At 38.2% G+C, this 26641-nt stretch overlaps 2 protein-coding genes across 2 annotated transcripts; both read right to left on the reverse strand.

The window, feature by feature from the left end:
* Positions 1-257: 257 nt before the first annotated feature.
* On the reverse strand, positions 258-2252 carry LOC113067086 (myoblast determination protein 1 homolog). The gene is made up of 3 exons (XM_026239323.1): positions 1584-2252; positions 1227-1302; positions 258-1100 (listed from the first exon to the last, which is right to left on the reverse strand). The coding sequence occupies exons 1-3, from the start codon at positions 2088-2090 to the stop codon at positions 862-864; spliced, it is 822 nt and encodes a 273-aa protein (XP_026095108.1). The 5' UTR covers positions 2091-2252; the 3' UTR covers positions 258-861.
* A 1291-nt stretch (positions 2253-3543) lies between these two features.
* zgc:172145 (Ferritin light chain, oocyte isoform-like) lies at positions 3544-6720 on the reverse strand. Its single transcript, XM_026239324.1, has 3 exons — positions 6319-6720; positions 5181-5327; positions 3544-4535 (listed from the first exon to the last, which is right to left on the reverse strand). Exons 1-3 carry the CDS (start codon positions 6484-6486, stop codon positions 4242-4244), a joined length of 609 nt encoding a protein of 202 aa, XP_026095109.1. The 5' UTR covers positions 6487-6720; the 3' UTR covers positions 3544-4241.
* Positions 6721-26641: the final 19921 nt, after the last annotated feature.

Raw genomic sequence — 26641 nt, forward strand, 5'->3', positions numbered from 1 at the left:
TCTAAATATTGTAACCGTTATTTATTTTTTATTTATTCATTTATTTAATTGTATTTTTTTATCTAATCGGGCAATTTGTCTTTGCCATGTGATTTTTATTTTTATTTTTCAAACATCTAATGGAATGAGTTATAGCATGATAGGCTATTACAATTAACAACAACAATAACCTCCACTTTGGACTTCGTTTTCCGTTTTAAATTAATATTCATATACCATTTTTTAATTCATGGAATAAAAAAAAATCAATTCAAATATTTGAGTATAAATAGTTATTTTTTTTATTAATCCGACATTCACTCGTTTAAGAAGTATAAATATAAAGTTTAACACAAGACACAACAAGCAAGTGTTTCAAACAGGCATCATTAAATACAACAATATGTTTGTTCGTTTCCGTCGCTTTAACAAAACACATCTTATTTACACATGTACAAAAGTGGTCCTACTTTTCGTATCTGGAGTACGATTCCCTCGTAAATAACTAGGAAATAAAAGCTGATGGTGACGGAAAACATATTCACAAAGAGGGGGAAAGAAAATATGGTCACATTTTCACGTGGATACAACAATATAAATAAGCGTAGTTAAGAAACTCACTTCTGTTGATCTGCCGAGCCATTTTCAGAATGGAATTCGTTTTCCACAGAAAGAAAGAAAGAAAGAAAGAAAGAAAGAAAGAAAGAAAGAAAGAAAGAAAGAAAGAAAGAAAGAAAGAAAGAAAGAAAGAAATATCACTCGTTCCTATAGTTTCCAGCAGTGGATCGGAATAGTCTTTCTTTTTAAGATCGGATATGCCATTCGTCTGTTGAATTATTCTCAATTCAGATTGTCCGTTTATATTTGTTTTGCTGCGGGTCTTTAAAGCACTTGATAGATGGGGTCCTGAGCCTGCTGTTGGGGGCAGTTGGTCGGGGACGGTGCGGGGGCCCCGGTCTCACTCAGGACAGACCCCTCCTGCGGAGAACACGGGCTCCCCTCGTGCCCCTCCGGTACCGACAGCACGGGGCACGCGGGGGTCTCTGTGGAGATGCGCTCCACGATGCTGGACAGACAATCCAAACTCGACACCACCGAGCTTTTAGTATTCCGTGCGTCAGCTGGAAAGTAATAAACAACGCATTTTAATTTTAACCCATAAAAATTATGAGTAACTTATATATAATAACGGAGTTACTCAGGGTTTAATTATTCTTAGGACAATGGCAGTTTTCGGCATGACCTACCATTCGGCGTGTCGCTGAAGTAAGAGCTGTCATAACTGTTCCGTCTTCTCTGACATGTGGGACCCATGAAATCCATCTGGAAAATACAAAACGAAAAGTTCAGACATTTAAAATGTATTTTAAGCAAAAGTAATTTAAATATTGGTTCATTTATTAATGCGACATTATAATTCAAGAAACTTACCAAATTATAATTTGGTATAATAATTATTATTTGCCCAAGTAAACCTAGTTTAAAAAGTTAAAAACATACAATTCATATAATGAATTGAAGGCCAAATAAATATACAATAAATAGTATAATTATTAAATAATATAATTACGAATCTCTAGCGGTAGGCTACATGGACTTCTCACCATGCCGTCAGAGCAGTTGGATCTCGGGCTGGACGCGTCGGAGTCTCCGCTGTAATGTTCCAGGACGGGGTAGTAGTTTTCCTCTTGCCCTCTGAGCAGCGCCTGCAGAGACTCGATGTAACTGATGGCGTTTCTCAGGATCTCCACTTTGGGCAGCCTCTGGTTGGGGTTGTTGGACGTGCACCTCTTGAGGGTCTCGAAAGCGTCGTTGACTTTGCTCAGTCTTCTCCTCTCCCTCATGGTGGCGGCTTTGCGGCGGTCAGCGTTGGTGGTTTTTCTCTTGCAGGCTTTGCATGCCCACAGCAGGCACCTGCCGGCCTGGTGATGCCCGCTGGGCGCCCTCACGTGCTCGTCCTCGAGATGATGCTCGTCGGGCTTGAGCAGGCTCACGTGGACGAGCCTGGGGTCCAGGTCTTCAAAGAAGTGCATGTCATTAGTGTTGAAGCAAGGGTCGTCGTAGAAATCATCAGCTGATGGGATGGGGAAAGAAATATCCGACAACTCCATCTTTATGTATTCGTTTAAAACTAAACGGATAGGCCTATAGCTACTTGAATGCTTCCCAAGATTGTAAAGATTTAGAAATATTAAGACAAATTCCGTTCAATCCTGAAACAACGTAAAACCGTACAAAATCGCAGATCCAGGAAAAGTTACTGCTTGTACCCTTCAGGTACTTGATGCTGGTGAGAGATCACGGCCTGTTTATATACAGCCCAGGCGGTCGGGGGGCGTGTCCTGCAGAAGACAGTTTGACCAATGAACGTGCGTTGAGAAAGTGGGCGTGGTTTGACGGCCTGGCAGTTCAGCTAATGACGGGGCCACAAAAATGTTAAAATGATCCATTCATTTAAAAATAATGATTTGCTCTTACTGCTTTGTTGTTGCTGATGCATGTTTATTGGATTAAAACCTTTTTCTGTTTATTTGTCATCAAGTCACAGATTTTAGCATACAATTTCATGAAACATTCGAGGAAGGACTTCTCTTCTATCTTTTCTAACGGAATCTTTCAACTAGGACCCATTGTTTTGTTTATTAATTACATAATGTAATTACATTACATTTGTTTATTAAGTACATAACTTTGTAAAATTTGGAAAGAAGACAAACATTGGTTCAATAATAGCCTAACAGTAACAGAAAATGCACTGTTAACATTATGTTTTATTTCCTGGTGCTCCATGCATAAATGTCCTAGTTATCAATCAAAAATCTCAAACGAACGCGAGTGATAAATAACTCAAAATATGGTTAACATACACTGAAATAGCCTACATGCTCGCGTATAGCAGTTAGGCTTAAAATATGGAATGTCATGGATGCTTATCAGTGTATGTTGCTCAAAACTGAGAAAAAAAACTACTCTGAATATTTTTGTCTTAGTTTAATAGCTATATATATATATATATATATATATATATATATATATATATATATATAGATCAGATTAGATTAGATTAGATCAGTTGTTTAACGAATCACTGGAGCACTGCTATACTCATATATGAAACATAGCCTACATCTGCTTTAATAATAAAACACACTCACACACTAGCACGCCATTGGCATGGTGCTTTTTTCCAAGGTGCGCTTTATTTACTTATTTATTACAGAAAAAGCAACTAGGCAAAGTTATTTCATTATCTAAAGTTCATGATCTGTTTATGTTGGACCATTTTACTCAAACGTTTCTTACACTGGCTGCAAGACGTACAACAGTTCAACAACAGGGGGCGTTAAAGAGCCAGCAGAGCTCAAAACTTCTTTTCCTTTTGAAAACCTCAAATATATATGTGTGTGTGTGTGTGTGTGAGAGAGAGAGAGAGAGAGAGAGAGAGAGAGTTAACATAACTTAAAATCTACAGTAACTCATAACATTTATACAATAACACAATCATATTTTACTGCAAAACAGGTATTTTTTATATTAAAAAGTAAAAAAATACACAATGGAATATACAATGTGGAGACATTTTATTAAAAGCAGTGCAGGATAATATAAATATATATATATAAAGGTAAAATATAATACAACAGAACAGAAGTAAAATATTTCATGTTCCAAAAATACAAATATATAATTTATTTTGCTCACAAAACAAAGATGTGCAAATTTAATATATATATTGATTATTATTTTTTTATTATTATCAAAAACATGGGATAAACAGATCAATGCAGTATTCAATATGTACATGTGAAGCACTAACAAATGAAAAAAAAAATACTAAGTTCAAATTAACTTCAAATTCATAAAGAATACATACATTTTACTGGAATGACATTAAACCAATGTCTACAACTGGAGTGACTTGTAACATACAAAACTGGCAAAACTGTGAACACATCTCTGCACTTTATTTTCCCTTTAGGACCATGTAATCTCTCTCAGTCCATCCTCCATCCAAGGACTTAAGACACTCACTGAAAAAAAAAAACAGCTGTAGGATTCCCTCTAAAACATCTTCAGGCTAGTACATACACAAATAATTACAAAGAAATGGCGAGTAACACATTGAAATAAACATGTAATTATTAAACAGAGATTAGATTATGAAGTTAAACGCACTCCAATAATATTTGCTTTATTTAATACTTTGAATAATCACTTTTTTCAGTGCATACATGGTTCTTAAACGATAGGAAAGAGGACGCCTAAGTGATTGTCAGTGTGTCTTGTAGGCGGTCGATGAGGTACTCCCCAAAGCCACCCGTGCGGTCACCGGTGCAGCCCACTCTGCGAGCGCTGGTCAAGAGGTCACCGATGAGTTTGACCTTTGGGACGAGGGGCTGAATGAACTGACTCTTGATTACGCTGGCGGTGTGTGGGTCTCCGTACTCATGCGCCAGCTGATTCAGCTCCACCATAACACCCATCTCCTCCTTCCACTGGGCAAGCACGAGCTCCAGAGCAGGGAGGACGGCACACACCTCTTCAGTGCCTGGCCTCTGTAAATGACACATATCGCACATTAAAAATAAAAGGAATCGGTTGCGCGTGTAGGTCAAATTTGAACTGAGCTACAATTAAGTGAGACGGTTGTTTCCGAGTCTGTCACCCAGCACGGATGAGCGGATAACAAGGTGTTCAAAATCGCTGCTGATGGACGCTCACCAGTCCCAGTCCGGATCGATTTTACACGAGTCATAAAATCAGGGAAGGGTGGAGAGTCAAAAAAAAAAAATTGAAAGGAGAAGATAGGACGCAGTGTAAAGTGACAGCAGTGGAATCCATCTGGAACTACAATTAATGCACCGTCCTTCCTCCTTCACATTAATCTCGCCGATTTTCCGGAACTCAAGGGAAACGTATACCCTAACAGGCATTAAAGGGGAGATCTCTGCAAAGCCCCCCGTCGCTCTCCTTTCTCTCTGCCCTCCATCCCCTTCAGAGCTGCTGCCCCATACAGACAGGATTCAAAGGGATAATTTCTGGAAAAAATAGGCTTATGGTCAATCAAATTTGAGTAAATGTGAGTTTAAATGAATGAGATGCCTTCCCTTTTCCATATCTAAAAAATAAAAGTTCAGGCCACTTTTCCAAGGCTTGTGCTGGTGCTCTGGTTAACTGGTTAGATGGGTGAGTTACTGTACCTGGATGTTCTTACTGCAGTGTTTTCCTCCCCGCTGGGTCAGATACTGCTGCATTGCCTCGGCCCGCTCTAGTTCCTTCACTGACTCCTGGTGAAAATACGCAGCCACTCTGGGTAAAGCCAGATCGCACTGCTCAAAGATCTTGGCCTGAAACAGAAAAGAAGACAGGTCTGATTGAGATTAAATTAACTGGGAAATTATTTTGCTAACATGATTCCTGTGTGGTTTCCTGTAAGAGAATAAAAGAGGTCGGTATGTTGTAGTTTTTAGTGTTTTTGATTTCTGTGGATTTATTTAAAACATTAAAAAAAAATAGAATTCCACATTAACCCCTTCTATTTCAGTCCTCAAATTTGCTAAAGACATATTTATTCTCTTTGGCCCTTTTCTTTTTTTTTCTTTTTTTAAGTTTTAGTTTACTTTTCAGATTTAACTATTTAGTTAGTGTTCTAGTTTAAATATGGAGAAAAAAAATAATTGTTTGATTTTTATTAAAATACTGTTGATATAGTGACATGATTTGGGGACAAAATTAATATTAAACATTATTACATAAAAAAATAACATTTTTTTTATTTTATTTTTTTTGTGTATACAAAAAAAAAAGTAATGTGATATGGAGCCATTTTTGCTGGCCTACTTTGGACATTCCAGTTGATATTTTGTGTCATTAAATCGATATTATGGTTGAAAAATGGTAAAAACGTTTTTCGAAATTTCACGAAAGTAATATCAATTCAAGAAGATAACATTTCTAAGGACTTTATTCAAGTACGTTTTTAAAAGGTTCCTCATGTTGACCATGTGTTATTGCGCAATGATGATGAAAGTTATGCAGTGATCAAATCCAGTGTTTTTTTGCATTAGGGCGTTTTCTCAAACAGGACGAGTACGACGAAGTGCAAGAGGTCTGCTAAAGATCGCTTCATCTGGAAAGCATCTGCTGTGTACAAACATCTGATAAGCTTCTGAAAAAAAAAAAAAACAAGTCTTACAGTAAATGCAGATGTTAAATATGTCTCCGTGATGTGCGTGTGCTATCGGGATGGGTTTGGCAATCTAACGCAGTAGATTAAAGCATTATGTGGGGTGCTATAGGTTATAATAACTTTGCATCATATTTACAGTAAGTTCTTACCAGCGCTTCCAGTCTGTAAGAGACCTCTATAAGCAAAGTGGACACTCCACACAGACTTTCCTCCACAACAGTCGGGAAGTTTTGCCTCGCCAGACTCCCAGCAGAAGAAATATGCGTTTTACAGAGAGGAAGGCACGTTTTTATTCGCTTTACTCTCGGTTCCGACATGTTTAAACTGTAACGGAAATCAACACCAAGCGTCAATACTGTAATTCCCTCTGCAATTTCACACTGTTCGTAAATCCTCACATGACTAGTAGCTTTGTGTCATACTAGTAAGAGTTTGTCGTATTTCCAGCTAATGATGAAATCGTGAGGAACTTTTCAAAGTCGACGGCTGCTGGATAAACGCAGATGCGGGAGGACGAAACGAGCAAACGTTTCCCGTTCGTTCTGTCAAGTTCATCCGGTATTATGTGGGTGGATGCATGAGGGGGCATCCTGCCATACGAACACCAGCCTATAATTTACTGATCTATTACAATAATGATACTAAATGATCCAGAATAAGTGGATCTACTTATACGATTATGACATGTTACATACATTATAAGTTATAAACACCTTAAAGATATTTTCTAAACGTCTTTTACATCTGATGGGAAACGTCCTATAGATGTATTGCAGATAAACAAACACTAAAACAATAGGCTACGTCTTGTAGATGTAAATGCAGATGTCATATAGATGTCTCTGTGTTGTATAGCCTATGTGCTTAAAGAAAAATATATTTTATGACAGTTCATGGCTAACACCTAAATGCACCTTTTAAAAGTGCACTTTGTAATAATGTAAAATTAAAAGCTTTTCTTTAAAGTGCATCTAAATTATTATGTTTTAATCTTTTGACATGCTCTAAAGTACACTTAGTACACATGTTTGTTTTTGTGAAAAGTGGGGACATCCCATAGGTGTAATGGTTTTTATACTGTACAAACTGTATATTATATGGCCCTACACCAACCCTACACCTAAACTTAACCTTTGTGCATTTTTTTAACTTTTTATTAGAAACTCATTCTGTATGATTTATAAGCGTTTTGAAAAATGGGGACATGGGTTATGTCCTCATAAGTCTCCTTGTAATACCTCTGTCATACCCATGTCATTATACAGAGTTGTGTCCTGATATGTCACAAAAACAAGAGCACAAACACACACACACACACACACACACAAACACACACACACACACTCACTGGCCATTTTATTTGGTACACCTTGCTAGTACCGTGTTGGATCCCCTTTTGCCTTCAGAAGTGCCTTAATTCTCCATGGCATAGATTCAACACGGTGTTGGAAATATTTCTCCGATATTTTTGTCCATATTGACATGATAGCATCACAGAGTTGATGCAGATTTGTCGGTTTCACATCCATGATGTAAACCTCCCATTCCACCACATCTCAAAGCGGCTCTAGTGGATTGAGATCTGGTCACTGTGGAGGCCATTTGTGTAAAGTGAACTCATTTTCATGTTCAAGAAACCAATCTGAGATGATTTGAGCTGTGTGACATGGTGCTTATCCTGCTGGAAGTAGCCATCAGAAGATGTGTACACTGTAGTCATAAAATCTCAGTATATCAGCAGTTTTTTTTTGTTTTTTTAAATGCTCAGAAGTCAAGTCTGTTACCAACAACCATTCCACGTTCAAAGTCACTTAAATTCCCTTTTCTTCCTCATTCAGATGCTCGGTTTGAACTTCAGCAAGTCATCTTCACAACAGCTAGATACCTAAATGCATTGAGTTGCTGCTATGTGATTGGCTGATTAGCAATTTTTGTTGCCAAGCAATTAAACGTGTAACAAATAAAGTGGCTGGTGAGTGTATATATATATATAGAGTTAGCCCAGAGGAATAACGCAGCAGTCCCATCCATTCTTTGTCAAGCCCGCCGTCCGTTCCTCACTCAAGCCCACCAGCCACGTCTCACTCAAGACTGCTGGCCGTTCCCAAGTCAGGCCCGCTGTTCGGGTTGTTGTCAAGCCCGCCAGCCGTTATGAAGTCAAGCTCACCGACCACCGCTCTCAAGCCCGCTGTGGACCCAAGCCCGCTGGCCACCCAATTCACCCATAACCAAGGGAAGAGGATGAGGAGAAAAATACTGTTTACAGCCCTCATCTCTTTACCCCAGTTTACTCCAGTTCCCGAGTTTAGCCCACGGAGGGCTCCCATTTCTGAATTAGGCCTGGAGAGGGTTGCGGTCCCTATGTCTAGTCCACGGAGAGCCTCGTAGCCCATAATCTTCCCCAAGTATTTTTGGGGTGGGTTGGATAGTAGGGTTCCTGCTGTAGAGACCGGGTCGGAGGCTGAGGCCCCTCCACCATGGCCCCCTGAACTGTTTGATCCACCATGGCCTCCTAGTTTGCCTGCTCCGCCATGGTGCCCTGACTGGGACTTCAGATATCCTTCCCCTTGGATGTTGTGTGGTGTGAGTACTCACCTTCCAGGAGGGGGAATAATATCAGACTCTGTTTCTGCCATGTGTTGTGTTTTCCTTCCCGACATGCTCCAGGTTATCCTTATGCCCTTATTTGGTCCTTTTTGTTCCCATTAGGTTCCCTGATTATGTCTTCATTTGTTCCCAGGTGTGTTTAGTTAATTATCCTCTAGTCTTGTGCATTTACAGTTTAAAGGGTTTTCTGTTTTGAGTTCTTTGTCTGGTATTGTTGATGTCAATCCCTCCTGCTACATCTGTTCTACTGGTTCCTTTGATGCCATTAAAAACTTCCTTGTTGATGTACTCCACGTTTCCTCGTTCCTTGCTCCGCGCTCTAGCACAGTAGGGACCATGACAGTAATCACTTCTCTAAAGTTTGGGAACACCATGAAATCTTTGCAATTTTTGAAAGAAACAATACCTTCATTCTCCAAGGACATATAAATGAGAGTAATGGCATTTAGAAATTATTTAATGATATAAATATGTATGAATATATTCTGTTGAGGTTTGAGAAATGGATGTCATTTCCTCAACATAACATCTCGAGGCCATGACATAAGGATGTCGTTACCTCGACAAAATGATCTCATGGCCACGACAAAACTATGTGAATCGACCAAGTCACCTTACGCGCACCTTGGGGTTCATCTCATCTCAGAGGTTTACTTCAATATATTGGTTTGTATACTCAATCAGAGTTAAGCCTGTTCACAAAAAGAGTGATGACTATAAAGATGACTACTGTATATTAGCATCCACATCAGTGCAAAATAATTATTTGTTTATTACAATCAGTTTTTATGTCGCCTGTCACTTTAAAAGCTTGAGCTCTTAAAATCAGGATGGTTTTCTGATTGGCTGTCAATGTTTTTTTCATCCATTGGCTGCCACTTTACTCACTACATTTTATTTGCCAGTCTCAGGTGTGGCTTTTTCTTTGAAACTCTGTCTAAAATCCAGCATTGAATATGCAATGAGTCATGCATGTATATATATGATAACGTGCTCCTTTTCTACACAAACCAAGGGATTCAGTTGTTCTTTGGGGTCTTTGCTGTGTCCCCCTGCCCTCATCCCTGGTAGACCCGTCTCTTGTTTCATCAGTGGCCCGTGTCATTGCGCCCTGCTCAGTGCAGATGACTGATGGACTGGGAGATCCCCGGGTGCCAGTTGGGTCTGGATGGAAGAAAGGGGAACACACAGTGTACGTCCAGCTTCGAGTCAGCAGGACCTGCAATCTTGACTTGGCCTCTGTACCTCTCAGACACATATATAATGACCTGAGCTGAACTTAAGTGTAACAAATTACAAACACACACACACACTCAGAGGAACAAGGCTAAATTTCAGTTTGAATTCGGAATAAAGGTTGCGAGTGTGACTCACATTTCAGGTCACAGCCTGTGGCTCTTGTACATCGTGGTGGGTATGTGTTGTGTGCCCTAAGATAACGATGCAACAGAGCTGTCATACATTTGGGCAGCTTGCTGTAGACCTCCTTCAAGGATACCACCTGCCTTTTGTCCATGTTTTGTCTTTGTCTGTGAGTTTCTTAGTGCAGCTGTCCAAAGACACTCAAGACTTTCTGTCTTGTTCCTGGTTTTGCTGGTCTTATTTCTCATCTCACCTGAAAAATTCCCTAAACAATCTTTAAATGTTTTTTTGGTTTTGACTACTCTTAATACACTTGTATAAATCCAGTGACAACAATATCTGACTTGATATAAGAAAACAAACAAAACAAAACATGAATCATTCTTGATCAATGATTCTTTCACATTTTAATAATTTGTTTTAGATTTAAGTCATGTTTACTGATAATATATATATATATATATATATATATATATATATATAGATAGATATATAGATATCCTATATTCACAGTCTCACTAAATCAGTTCCAATTCACCCCAAAATCAAAGGCAAATACAACATACATATGTTTTGAAAGAAGTCTCTTATGACGTCTTTCTCTTTTCTGCACTCTTTATTGATTATCTGCTGAAAACATAGTTCAAAATAACATTTTATTTGAAAAATAAATAGAATAGAAATAAATTAGAATTAGAATGCTAGAATAGAATAAGAGTAGAAACATATGACATTATAAATGTCCTATATATATATATATATATATATATATAGCATAACAAATAAAAAAAATAATTCTAGGCCCATTAAATTTTGTAGTGAGGCATTATTTGTAATGACAATTCATTCATATTTTCTAATTTTCTTCACATTTTCTTCACAATAATGCTTTTAACTTTTTATTATTCTCTACTATTTATTATTTATTATTCATTATTCTCTTGTGATAATAAGATTCTCATTACAATAATACATGTTTATTTATTTATTTTTTTAAATATATCTTTATCAAATACTACCTTCATTTGTAAATTCTTTTATTTCCAAATGCATGCCATAAATTGAAGAATAGGGGCTTCACTTTCTTAATGCTATATGCTGGATTAATTTTTATTATGTTATCAATTTCTTTCATATATTTTTTTTAGGTTAAACATGACTTGCTCTCTCTCTTTCTCTCTCTCTCTCTCTCTCTCTCTATATATATATATATATATATATATATTCTTTATGACATTTATCCTTTGCTTATATTTTCTCTACACTGTGTATTATCAATACTTATGATACAAATTTCATGTGATTACCCACCCGTGTTATAATATAGAATATGGACTTCCAACAACCATTTCAAGATGAAACATACATATTTCCATGCGTAGGCCTAAAAATGCTGCTCTGATGCTTGTTGGTGATGGGACGAGCGCTTCCCACACCTGCTTTGAGCTGTAAAGATGGTGAACTGCCCTGACATGACATTTTTACAACAACCCTGACTCTGTGTTTGGACAGGCCCAGCGCTAGATTACATTACCAACGAATTACACAATGGACAATGGGTGGACAGAGGGTTCTGTTCGACATGTGGGCTCGACCGTGTTGCAGCATTACGGGGATTATAGTCCCAAAAACAGATTTATGAATATGTCATCTAGGAGTCAGTCATAGTCGCTGTTTGTCTTGCTAACTTCAGCTCTGTAGGCTTAATGGGACCAGGCCTCTCTCTGCAGTGTCTGGTCTTGTTAAAGACCAGCAGTATTGTCTTTACTTATTGATAGTCTAGGGTGGCTCATGCTGGCTAGACATCTCCCCCTTCATGTTACCGAAACGCAGTAGAGGCTTAACTGTTTAATCCAAAGGGATATCATTTTCTGTCCAAGGAGAGGACGATTCACGCATCCTTTAATGAACGTTTGTGGAGCTAAATTGTTTTAAAGCTTCTCATGTAGGGCTTGTGATATTAATCATCTTATGTGCTGATCTGGTGCTCAAGAAATAATAATAATAATAATAATAATTATTATTATTATTATTATTATTATTAAAATCAATGCTGGAAACATTTCTTTCGTCTTAATATTTTTTGTCGTTTTGTAAAAAAAAAAAAACACTTTAATTCAGTGAGGATGCATTCAACTGAGCAAAAGTAACGGTAAAGACATTTCTAATGTTGCAAAAGTTACAAAAGTATATTTCACAATATTACTGTTTTTACTACATTTTTGATCAAGTAAATGCAGCACTGGTAAGCATAAGATAATTATTTTATATTATATATATATTTCTGTTTATTGAATAATGCATGTACTATACTGTTTATATATATATATATATATATATATATATATATATATATATATATATATATATATATATATATATATAGTATTTTTTATGTACCAAGCAATACTAGTTTTTTCTACCTATCCCAAATCCTCCCACAGTAATTACGAGATGTCCTCTCAGAAGTATTCCTCTTTTACATGTCTGTTAAGGGCTTTCCAGTTGGGCCATTATGCCAGCTATGTAAATCCATCCCCATTTATCACTTACAGTCTAAATTGTTAAAGGATATCGTCTCATATTTCTAATACATTCTTAAAAAACTCACCCAAGTGTTTTATTTCAGATTAATGAGGGTCTCTGCTCCTTTATAGTTTACCGTCTCATTTGTGGAACTATTTTTGTGGTTGTTGATCCTAGGCATCAAGGAGTGTGTGTGTAAACTCATACCACATCAGCGTCGGAATGTGGCCTTTTGCTTTTAATGCCCGTCTCTCATCGCACGACTCAAAATATAAGATGTAACTCCCACTCATTGGAGACTTAGGAATTTATCACAGCGCCCTGGCACTTGTTTTTAACAGAGAAGACACATTAACACCTTGGAAGTGATGTATATTTATAGGTTTATTTGGTATTGAAAATGCATAAGAGTGGGGGAACTAGCAACTGGCTATAGCATTCCTCGGAAACCACCCAAAACATTTTAATATTGTGTCTGCTAGTTTTGCACATTAACACACTAATACACTGAGAAAAAAGGTATACGTAAAAGCTGTCACTGTGGTGTTACCCTTTCAAAAGGTACTAATACGTACCATTTAGATACTAATCTGTACCTTTAAGTTACTAATATCGCTCTTTAAGGGGAGAATAAAACACAAAGGTGTATGTTTTGCAAAGGTGTGACTGCTTTTCGATCACCGAAGTTCATCCCGAAACATACTTTGCACATTTTATTATTCAAAGTGAGCTACGAATTGTCACTGTATGACGAGCTACACGAGGGGTCACTCTTCAGGTTGGACAGCTCTTGACTGAAGCCTACTCGCACAGCTGGTGAACACATCAATGGGCCTTAGCTTTTATCGGGCCAGCAGCTGTCTATAAACAATACTCAGTAACGTCACCCGCAGAACTCAGCCCAACTTGGCAGCTCACTAATTGCCATCTAAACATGGTGGAAAGAAGGGCAAAGAAAAATATAATGGTGGATCATAACACTCGAAAGATATTCCTTCGGTCGGAATGCTCTTTCATAGCTGGCATTTGATACCGTCCCTAAAGTCATCCCCATTGGAAAGACTCTGTTATGGGATCCTTTACGGCTGTGTAAGGAAGTTTTCGGGTGTGCGTCTCCAGCTTGTGACTGTCGTTTTAGTGCTAGTAAAGGTGTAGTTAAAAGCACTGTGAGTCAGATGCATGTCATATTGTTGACGACTAGTGTTCGTTTTGAGGATATGATATGGGTGCGAGTGAGGGGGTGTCCAGGGATAGTTGTTCTTGACACAGTGATTAGGTCGAAAGCGCTGTTGGAATGCTGGACCCTCATTAAAGAGACAAATATAGAGTAGTGCATTTCAGTGCTTGTAATGAAATCCTCCATGGTTATGTACTATGATTTACGATATGATAAATGGTGATGGTAGAATCGTAGGAGAGCTCAGGTCATCAGATGCCTGGTTGTTTTTTTAGCATTATTAGTTACAACGAAGCTAACTTTATATAAAAACCCCTGTCACATGCTACATTGTCATAGAATTCAGCAAAACTGTATGATTTGTTTGCTATTTGCTTATCTTATCGTACCCCTTATCTATCCTAGTGGTAACAACATTCACCTTTTAGTGGTAGATAACATACAAAAAAATGTCTCTGAGGGTACTGACCCAGTGACAAGCTGTTGTAAATCTAAAGGTACAATTTTAGGACCGTTTAGGTTTACTTTTTGGACCAAGCTGATTGATCCCATCTCTTTTAAGATGGGATTCTATCAATTCAGTTTAAGTCTACTGTATTTTATTGCCCATCAGGTGAAAACTGAACATACAATCACTTCGAAAATAATAGCATAGCTCTCCTCAACAAGACACATGATTGGAGGTATCACTCATATCTGTAGAGCATAAAGTAGAACAAGTTGCGGCCCAGAGTTTTATATCTAGTGTTAAGGATTTGCCTAAATCCCTAACCCTAAGCTAAATAACATTCAATTGACACCGTTTTTAAATGGTCAAATTTTGGCAGCCCTCACTGCACCAACTGAAACAGGAAAGTCAAAAGTACAGCTTGAGGTTAATTCCTCATCATACCAACAAATAAAAGGGTTGACTTCAATAACGAAGACTCATCAGTGACATCAGTGTTTGCATGTTAGCGGTGCTACATGAACATGCATGCCATTCATTTGGCTGTAAAGTTGCTCGAAGGATCCAGCTCTCTGACGTTGAGTAGAATGTGAGTCACGCTGAATGTTGTGGAGGCAAGAGTTGGCTCAGTCTGTAGGGAAATGTTTGGGAAGGTAGAGCTCTGGAACTGCTGCCCTGATCACAGGCTCGTGTTTCAGTAGAGATTCTGTGAATAGTGATAATGACGCTTGTACCATATGAAAGTCATCTTGGCCTCATAGCTGTTCCATTGACGTGTATTGTGCGGCTTTAAACTGCCCATTTTCAATTCATGAGTTTCACTATACCTTGTGTATTAGTGACCAGGTAGGCACTAGCTTAAAATGTGTTACGTCTTTTCAAAATTAAACTCTTCTCAATCTTATAGAAATTACTTAGTGGTTGTGCTATTAGTTAAAGTTGTTGCTCACTGATTTTGGAACAAACATTAAGTCGATACAGTTGAAGTGTACAGTATACTTCAACAAACGTTTTGCCTCTGGCAACAAGAATTTGACAGTGGCCAAAACTTGTTTCTTGTTTCCATAAGCCTCAAAAGTAGTTGGGCAACAGGGATGACACATGATAATAAAAGGGTTAAAGGTGTATGAAGTGTCATGGTGTGGATGTTTGTTTTTCAGATGGCCAGGGACTTGAATTAGATGTGGTGTGATGTGGAATTAGGTGAAGGGAATTAAGTAGGACTTTACATGGGGACTCAACTCTATGAGATACAGGACTGAAACTGAATACTTTGAGAGCTGGAGATGAGAATATTTAGAAATGTGGATTTGGAAAGGGGTCCATAGCTGCCCTACTTAATTCTCTCTCTCTCTCTCTCTCTTTCTCTCTCTCTCTCTCTCTCTGTCCGTGTTTGTCAGAATCCCTGGTGTTCTGTGCCCAATCTTTGGCACCCTTGTAAATGTGCTTTAAAGGGGAGCCCTATAAAACCAACACTAGTGGTCATCAAGGTACACCTTCAGTTTGGCCCACCCAGAGACAAGTTTTGCTGGGAACTGTCATAGGTTACTTTTTTGTTGTGTTCCTGTTCATCGAGATAAGATAAATGAGTCTAAGTCGTTGACTCAAGCATCATGTGCATCAGTGTTTGTCAGTGTGCATCAATTAAGCCCCTTTCACACTGCCATTCCGGCAAATACAGGAGTAAAGTGTTCCTGTAATTGTTCCCTGGTCGCTAGATTTGGCACTTTCACACTGCCAGTGATGACCCGGTATATGTGCGTACTTTCACACACAACCCTTGAAGATCCCGTAACGACACGTGACATCAGCGCGTGACGTGTAATGTACGAGTCGACAAAGCTTGGCACGTTATACTTTAACTGAAGCAAGCAAACGATCTCGGCGTCAGCACGGAAAGTGAGGAACTAACTGATCTCTGCTTCATTACAGTTTGCACATATGTTTTCGTCGCGAATGTTGATCTTCCTTCAAAACAGCCGGTAAAAAAGTCGCGCGATAACGCGCGTCATCACTTCGATACCGAATTAGATCTGGCTTTTGTTCACACAGCGCTCGTTCCGGATCGATTACCGCAATGTTACTATGTCCCCGACCCGGGTTCGATTCGGTAATCAATTCCGGGATGTGGTTGCTTTCACACAGAAGGCGACCAGGCAATGTTACGGGAATATTGCGGGTCCGACGTGCAGTGTGAAAGGGGCTTAACATTAGTGGCCTAGTCTCGGTTTCACTTATCTGGCAAGAGAGAACAACTTTATGATGTCCTCTGTAATGAGCTATGTCATTCATGCCAATCTTCACCACTAAACTGGACAAGACAAGAGGGACTTTGTTCCATATACACCATCATGATCACTCCAGATAATCCAGAATATTTTAATGAGAGTTATTTATATTTCAGGTTAGGCGTGGGGTTATTCCAAAGTGTGGGTGCGTGTGAAAAGGAGAGGGGGATTTTTGTGTGGACTTTTACAATAGTCTTAAACTCGTCCAAAACTCTGGCCAGATCACAAAGCATGCATGGGGAATATTATTATTTGTACGTTCACTCTTAATTTTTTTAAGCTTCATATATTCTTCCTGACATATTGAAAAGGTTCAGTAACACCTTTTACATGAACAAGAATATTCTGATATGAATCAGAATGTAGTCATAATCTGATTATGTAAAAATCATGTTAATGTACTGTTCTGCCAAACCCCAAATCAAGCCGAGATGGCTTAGAATAAGACAACTGGCGATGACAAATTCAGAATTTAGACCATTATGAAGCAGCCATTTTCAGAATATCCTTTATTGTAGAATATTCTGTTATGTCTTTGTGTTCAAATTCAAGTAATTGTTGGTTTCGGGAGACTTGCTGTTTTGAATCCACTGAGGAAACATCTTTCAGAAATTAACATACTGATGTGCAAACTCATACCAGTCTTATGGCATACATTTTAAAGTCACTTCGTCTTGGTATATTATTGTCAAGGACAAGATTGAGTATTAATCAATATGCATAAAATGCATTATAATACCCAGTTGTACTGAGAATCTCCAGTAAGAGAAAAGCAGGAAAAGAACAGTTCGAGCTTTCCATCTTTCGATTCTCTAGTAAGATTTTTCTAGCAGTGGTAACCCTCTGCTGGGGCCACTGTCTATCCTTCAACAGTCTGACCAAGATCACAGAACTTCAATATTTTCATAGTGTCCTCACTTTGATCTCCCTGTGTTTGCTTGCGTCCCATGGTGAGAGTTCTGGGGAACACACACAGAGACTCTGCCCCGCGACAACAGGACATTAAAACGTAAGCTCAGAGTTTGGGACCTGGATGGTGACGGGGTGACAGGTGTGAAAAGCAGCCTGAGGACACACAGACTTCTGCCAAATTTAGCTACTGGAGGCCAGGAATGAGGAGGTGATGGCCCAGAGTGATGTCTCTCTTGTAGTTAGGTGCCGTCACCACCACGGCTTTGTTGCTTTTGTCTTGGTGGTCCATTTTGCAACATTTTTTGTCACATGCAAATGGTGGAAGGTTTTAAGATGCATGGTGGCCCACATGTAGGCTTTAGGTGATGTAAGGAATGTGTCCTGCTACCAGTAGCAAGATTCACACCTTGGTGTGTCTTAACTGTTTGTCAGTGGAATGGAATGCAATGAATGGTGTCGAATGAGTCATTTACTGTATTTTTAAATGACAGTTTAACTTGGTCTTCACAAAAAAAAAAAAAAGGATTCTAAGAAATGCTTGTTCGGTTCTTTGAAAATCCAGAATCCTCCTCAAAGATGATTGGCACTTTTAGCCTTGAAGGCTAATTTATGTATTAACAGACTGATGCTAAATAGATGCCACATGCATATTGAGAAAGGATTGTGTGAAACAGAAGGTGCTTCTTGCTAATTATACTAATTTACAGTAATTAGTGAGGTGGGCATCTCTCTCCTCCCACTGACTGTCACGCATGGAAGGAAGAGAGTCTATTAAACCTGTCACCTACCGTTTGAGAGAGCTCAGATCAGGGTCTTTGATAACATTTGCTACAACCTCTTAACACTGGGTGTGTCCTTAAAGTGACAGTTGCTGTAGTGTTTGAATTTTAGTTAAATAATTTTCACACATAATAACACATTCATATGGAGCCCCACACATGGCATGTAGGAAAAAGGCAGGCTAAATCGTGTCCACGATTTACAGTACTATATCGTTCCCTTGATTTATAAACTGTACGCACGATGTACTAATTGGTTCCCTCAATTTGCTAAATCGTGCACATGATTTATAAATCTGGAGAACAAATTTGTAAATTGTGCGTACGATTTAGCAAATTGAGGGAACAATATTGTAATCGTGTACACCTTTTAGTACATTGAGGGAACGAATTAATAAATCACGTGCTTGTTTTATGACATCGAGGGAATGAATAAGTAAATTGTGTGCACGATTTATAAATTTTTTCTTGAATGGCATGTGTGGGGCTCCATACACTCTAAAAAAGATTTTATTTTATTTGTTTATTTATTTTATTGTTGACATGGCAAAATAACTCACATAAAGACACGCGTTGCTTTCAGTTATTTATACTTTTTTTCAAATAATGAGTTACATTCAGCTATTATAAAACGTTTTGCATTTGTTAAATATTTATAGTCTACTTTTCTATTTCCATCCGATTTTGTCCTTGTCCTTTATACTATCAGTGATATATGCATTGTATATACTTTGACACATTTTTAATTAGCAGTACATGAAGATTGCAAGCCTAATTTTCTCTCCATTCACAATCACCTAAACATGAACTTTTTAGGTTTTAATTCCCCAAGTTCCTGCTGTTACTCTCTCACTGTTCATGTGACTTAGTTACTGCTCAAATAATTGAATGCTAATCTGAAGCGTGGCTGGGACAAAAGCTCTGGAATGTGCTCGTGTGGACAGTTATGAATCCACCTTGGTGTTTATAGACAGTAAGATGCAGTTCCCCTCCTAATGCGAGGTGTCGGGACCCCGTAATACTGCTAGCTTAGGTTGAGCCAAGAGCACGAGGGTGATGCAGAGATTTAAACCTCTCGGGTTTGAGTAAATGATGATAGATTATTATTATTTATTTATTTTTTCTCAATGAACCGTCCCTTTAAATGTATTGGTCATATATTACAGGATGGCTTGAATTCGGTCTGTTTGGTATGCTGACATCTAAAAGCCCCCATGTCCAAAATGCTAGTTCTCCTCTGGCAAACTCTCGACTACACCATCCCCTCATAATTCTCTTTGTGTCAGTCCTGCCATTACTGAAGATTTTGGCGTGCTTGTGCAACATTATGGACCTTGTCCTATCAGCACTTGTGCTGTCTGCCAAATCTCCCCAACTGGCCTTGGTCAAATGGAGCAAAAGAGTCTGAAACCAAGGAGCTGAACTCTGGAGGCTCTACTGAGGTTCCAAGAGTTGAAATAAGAGCTTTTCTATTTTTCAAAACAAAAGTGCACAGACAATACGGGAATGGAAATTATGTGATCAACGTCCGGAGTAGAACATGCAATGGGTGGACATTGTTTAGGGGATTTTGAGTGCTTTGGCAAAACTATTTTGTATTTTCCAGCAGCACCATTTGGATTATGTAACGCTCCCATCATTTCTCATTAAATGCCATGCTGGGTGTCTCATCTGAGAGGTTTCCCGGTCAAATCCAGCCATTTCTATACCCCCCATATTTTTCTGTCCCTCCTTTGAAAGTCCAAGTAACCAAAACTTAGAAGATCGAAAAAGGTCATAAAGCAGCGGTATCCTGCAGATTTGTACTCCAACTAGCTCTAACACACTTGTTTGGAAGATCTACTGAGTCTGAAGATCTTGATTACTTTGCTTCAGGTTTGTTTAATTAGGGTTGGAGCTGAAATCTGCCGGACAGTGGCCCTCCAGGAGCAGGATTGGACTCCCTTGTCAGAAAGGCATCACACAAATGAACCATATGAACTGAACTGAGATTTGTGAAGAGATACTGTATGATTGCTTCATATGATGAACACATTTAAATTTGTGTTTTGTTGATTAACCAAAGATTCTATAGCGCTCTTTTCATTTCTCATTGAATTCCAAGCTGGGTGTCTCAGAGGGGCTCCCCAACCCAGTCCACACTTTCAGAACCCCTCTCCTTCCCAAACAAAGTTTTATTATCATTACTGGAGTGGTTTGAAAATGTAAACGCAATGGGTCGCATTCAGTTAGATCAAATGTCTGGCAGCACTGGGAATGTTTTTAAGTTCTTGTTTTTTATTGGTCATTTCATGCCCATGCCAGGTGCAGGTGTAGCCCTCCAGATCTGGATCCGTTCTCTAGTGCCAGGTCTCGTAACAAACCATGACCTTGTGTACCAAAGCAAAAAAGCAGCTCGCTGATTGTTTCCCGCACCGCAGGCTTTAAAGTACTGTGGAGTGTAATCCTGACTCCTACAGCCTTGCGAAACATTAAATGTTTCTTTAAGCGCCAGTGGCGCCGTCCATCCTGTTCTGCACTTAATGCGGGCACCACGCCAGCCTCAGGGTGGGGGGTCCGCACCGCTGGCACTGAACTCGGAAAATGGGAATGCATTCTGCCCAGGGAGGGTAGGAATGTCAACGAAGTGGCGATCGGGTCCAAACGATGAGAGATGTCGAGGGGCTGTGGTCATGCCCCTCCACCAACCCCTGTCCCAGTAGACCCGGTCACAAAGAGAAAAGCTTTGATGCCACGGAAGAGATACGGCTGTGTTCATATTTGTTTAGACAGAGACCCAAAGCTTGATCGGTAACACTTTAGAATAAGGTTAGTTAACTACTAAGTTAACTACTGTTAGTTAACTACTTTCGTTAACATGAACTAAGCAAGAACAATCCTTCTACAGCATTTATAAGTCTTAGTTCATGTTAATTTCAACATTTACTAATGCATTATTTCAATCAAAAGTTGTGCTTGTTAACATTAGTTAATGCACTGTGACTTACCATGAACTAACAATGAATAACTGTATTTTCATTAACTAACATTAACGAAGATGAATAAATACAGTAATAAATGTATTATTCATTGTTTGTTCATGTTAATTAATACATTAACTAACATTAAGTAATGGAACCTTATTCTAAAGTGTTACCGCTTGATCTACTTTAAAGGAATGCTTCACCCATAAATGAGAATGATTTGCTCATTGTTGAGTTAAATTGTAATTCTCATTATTATTATTTTTTATTACTACTTTTATGGTTCTTTTAGTTAATTTAATTAAGTTTAATAAAATCAGACATTTTATTTAAATGAAATTCCACATATAGGTTGGGAACAACATGAGAGAGTGAGTAAATAACTGAAACTGAATTCTTTATTAATTTTGTGTTCCATTATAAAGCTTTTATATTTGACACTTAAACTAATTGTCAAGGTGTAAAATCCAGTGTGTGATTTTCTCTTCGTTTCAGCAGAATGAAAACAGCACGAGTCCTCTGATCTGATTCATAATGTTTGGCTCAATGTGTCTCAGTGGCTTAAAGAGTTAACCGCTCTTGTGGGTTGGCATTGAAAAGCTCTGTGAGGTGTTGACAGTGGACGTTCTGCAAGGGTCCTTGCCATGCCCAATCCCATCCTCCACGCTGCATTCACACGGCCCATTTACATGTGATCACCTCCTGCCGTCCACTCTTACACTGAGCTCTTGAACGCAGAAAGCTCAGACCAATAAACTCTAAATTTACTTAATCTCTCACGGCAAAAAATTTAAATGCATGTCTATTTTTACATATAATACAAACAATATTATAATATATATATATGTTTACACACAAACACATACTTTAAGCACATAATTATTTCATGAATTTGTTGAAACATTACACTTAAAATGTCCAGAATCATAAGCAAGTTTAAGAGAGTTAATTAAGTTGAAACACAACCCTTTCTCGAGCTCAGGACTAAACAGGCTGAACCCTGTCTTTCTCACAGTCTCATACCGGATAACAATGGTGTGTAGTTAAACCCCAATGTGTTTTACAACTTTGGATTGCCCTGTCTGGCAGGATAAACACTGCTGGGTATCAGATTTAATATCGACCTGTATATCTGTATGCTTGGTGCTCCTAAAGAGCGTGGTAAAGTGCTTGTGCTTCATGTGAGCGAGTGTGAATAATCGCGTCACATCCAGGTGTATTTAATCTGGGTGGCAGACTGGGTTGTAAATTGGTTGGTCTGCACTTTGGGAGATTGTTGTGTTGCTGTAATCCATTTAAAAATCACAACCAAATATCCAGATGTGACATGTTTTGGCATTCAAGGTCTGTGGGAAACTTTTGACTGCATCCAAATTCTGATTCGCTCATCTTTTTGGTTTGGTTTCCAGTTTTAGAAGGTTCTTTTAAAGCTTTAGAAATATTCTACGCTCAATATTACATCTCTGAATGACGTAAAACACAGAAGTGACTTTGAATGCAATGTGATTTATTATATTTTTATATATTAAATATACTAATATGATACGATTACACTATTATAGTGATGTTTTTTTAAGGTGTTTAAGATTAGGTGAATATTCACTCACCTTCAGGCCATCCAAAATTCAAATGAGTTTGTTTCGTAATCAGAACAGATTTGATTAAACTTTCATTAAATCACTTGTTCATCAGTGAATTCTCTGCAGTGAATGGGTGCCGTCAGAATGAGAGTCCAAACAGCTGATAAAAACATCTCAATAATCCACACCACTCAAGTCCATCAGTTAATTTCTTGTGAAGCAAAAAGCTGTGTTTCTAAAAAACATCATTAAAATCATTAAAATGTTTTAACTTTAAATATTCACTTCTGGCCAATAACTCATAATCCATAACAACACTTCCTTTGGTGAAAAAGTCAATTTCCTGTTGTGTCTCACATAAAAATCCACCAATATCGTTGATTACAACAGTTTACGGCTGTTTTCTGCTTGTAAACAAAGCTTGATCTGTGCACATTTCTCTCCTGATTCAGGCAAGATGACTTTTTAACTGGATAAAACAATATTAGGAATAGAGCACTCATATTTTAGCTGGAAACAATGGGTTGAATTTGATTTATACAAACACACAGCTTTTCACTTCACAAGACATTTACTGATAGACTGGAGTGGTGTGGATTATTGAGATGTTTTTATCAGCTATTTGGACTCTCATTTTGACGGCACCCATTCACTGCAGAGGATCCACTGGTGAACGAGTGATGTAATGCCAAAGATACGTAAAAATAAATAAATAAATTGCATCACAATATGAAAGCCATTGACATTTGCCAGTGACATTTTTGGCAGTGAAAGGTTTGAGAGTAATTTTATATTTTACTGTTAATTATTTTAAATAATTTATTAACATCTTTAAAAATCATATTATCTTTATAAACCATATTAACAGCACAACAATGGAATTTGAATACAAAGAGTTAAAAAACTAACGTTGTATTATTAATGATAGCAGCACTTTGTCCATGTTAATATGCTGTCATATCAGCTTTAAATTTCCCCTGGTCTATTGTTGTTTAAATGAGCTGTCCCACTTTTCAACTCTCAGAGCTCCCAATTCATTGCTTTCTCACGAGTTTGCTCTGAATTAGTCCACCACATTGCGTTGTTCTGCAAACAAATCTTTGACCCTAATCAGGGCGCCCTCAGAAGCTTCGACTGGTTCGGTTCTGTGGGACCAACACTTCCAGCTTCTTCCCAATTGCTGCAGCACTGACTTGAGAAGGGCTTGTCACTCCTCTCTGATCTGAGCTCAGCTTTCGGAGTCCCATGCCTGAGCAGACACGCCAGAGAAGCTGATCCTAGATCAGGGAGGGATCCCAGGAAGGACATGTTCCAACATGCTGTTCCCGCCTGGGTGTAAATCACGCTGGACTGTCCCCACCCTGCTCTGCCCCTGCAGGGGGTCTTTAGAGGGGAGGCTGAAAGAGGGGCTTTAGATGAACTTTCCATATGAGCGCCAGGATTTTCCCCAAGCACTGCTTTGTTTATGTCCGTATTTGCTGTTTTGTTTGTCTTCACAGGTATAATACACAGATGACTTTTGGAAATCTTCTGAAATTAACTGGTATTGCTGTTATTAGGCTGTATGTCTTAAGATCCTGTCCTCACCCTTGACCTGATCACTATTGTGCTTTGTTGTTCACTGGAAAGCACAATGACCTTCCTGGACAGGTTACTCTGAAACAGGAAAACCAAACAGGTGGTCCGAACTCTGACTGGACATCTGCAAAACACATACAGTACAAACCAGCTCAGCAGCACCATCAAATGCACAAAACAAGGGAAATACTGAGACTGTCAATTGAGTGTGTTCATGAAGGTCAATTAATCACTTCTTCATATGATGATGACAAAACTGACCACAACCTAACTAACTAACTTTAGTTAAATTTACCACTGCATTTATTGATTGATTGATTAACATAGTTGCATAATGATACAATAAATAGATAAAAATGCAATATAATAAAAATAAATAAAATGCAACAACTGCTTTATTTTATGCATTCTGTTGTTCTGTTTTCATTTGTTTTAGTTTGATCATTATGATTTTAACAAATCATATTATCTGCACTAAAAGACTAAAAAGTTAGGGTTAGGGTTAGATCTATCTATCTATCTATCTATCTATCTATCTATCTATCTATCTATCTATCTATCTATCTATCTATCTATCTATCTATCCATCCATCCATCCATCCATCCATCCATCCATCCATCCATCCATCCATCCATCCATCCATCCATCCATCCATCTATCTATCTATCTATCTATCTATCTATCTATCTATCTATCTATCTATCTGTATTCATCTATATATCTATCTATCTATCTATCTATCTATCTATCTATCTATCTATCTATCTAAATATCCATCCATCCATCCATCCATCCATCCATCTATCTATCTATCTATCCATCCATCCATCTATCTATCTAAGTATCCATCCGTCCGTCCATCCATCCATCCATCCATCCATCTATCTATCTATCTATCTATCTATCTATCTATCTATCTATCTATCTATCTATCTATCTATCTATCTATCTATCTATCTATCTATCTATCTATCTATCTATCTATCCATCCATCCATCTATCTATCTAAGTATCCATCCATCCATCCATCCATCCATCCATCCATCCATCTATCTATCTATCTATCTATCTATCTATCTATCTATCTATCTATCTATCTATCTATCTATCTATCTATCTATCTATCTATCTATCTATCTATCTATCTATCCATCCATCCATCCATCCATCCATCTATCTATCTATCTATCCATCCATCCATCTATCTATCTAAGTATCCATCCGTCCATCCATCCATCCATCCATCCATCCATCTATCTATCTATCTATCTATCTATCTATCTATCTATCTATCTATCTATCTATCTATCTATCTATCTATCTATCTATCTATCTATCTATCTATCTATCCATCCATCCATCCATCTGTCTTTCTATCTTCAATGCGTAAATACTTTGTTTTTAAATTTTTACTTTAATTATTTTTTGTTAATTTTTCATCTATTATGTTTTTTTTTTTACACATTTGATCAGCACAATGAGTAAAAATTTGAACCTAAAAAATGGAGAATCTCCTAGTATCATCAACAAAATAAACAGTTACATTTGAACAGATGCGTTACAATGTAACATCTTTCGATTTTTAGAGTGTGTCTGGCCAACTACACATCTTCTGAACAGACATCCACCATCCAATTATTTGTGGCTAAATTGCTCAGAGAGGCACATGAACCATTTCTGTCATAGCACACATGAGGCAAGCCTTATACTCATTCATCTCAATAGAAATGACGAGAGACGTGCCATCATAGCAAAAATGAATTGTTATTAATTATTCATTGATTGTGTTTAGTCTTTGCCTGACAAGGCTCTATTTAACAGGTGGACTTGACGGAGGGGGTTGTGGGTATGAAGTTGGCACTGGTTGCCTCTAAATTACACTTCAGCTTCCCGTGCCTCGACCTCCAGGTCCCCGACCTACAACTGCAGTGTATTTCGTGTGACTAACAGCTGTAATTCTCCAATTATCATGCTGTGTTGTCCAACTGTGCTGTAGTTTCAGTTACCAGGAGTCTGCAGACAGGAGCTGGGGGACGAGAGGTTTAAGGTGGGTTTCTGCACTAGGCATTTGTTGCACTCCTTCAAATGTTCATTTAATATTAGCGCGTGTGAGAAAGTAAAGCTACATTGCACTTGAAGGCATAGTTCTGGTATCATTTACTTTACTTTAATGAAGCAACATTGTAAACAAACACCTCTTGGGGGGGTTGCTTTCTTTCTTTTTATCTGTAAAACCTAAAACTAACCAAAC

This window comes from Carassius auratus, chromosome 50 (assembly GCF_003368295.1).
Source record: "Carassius auratus strain Wakin chromosome 50, ASM336829v1, whole genome shotgun sequence".
In the NCBI taxonomy this organism is placed as follows: domain Eukaryota; kingdom Metazoa; phylum Chordata; class Actinopteri; order Cypriniformes; family Cyprinidae; genus Carassius; species Carassius auratus.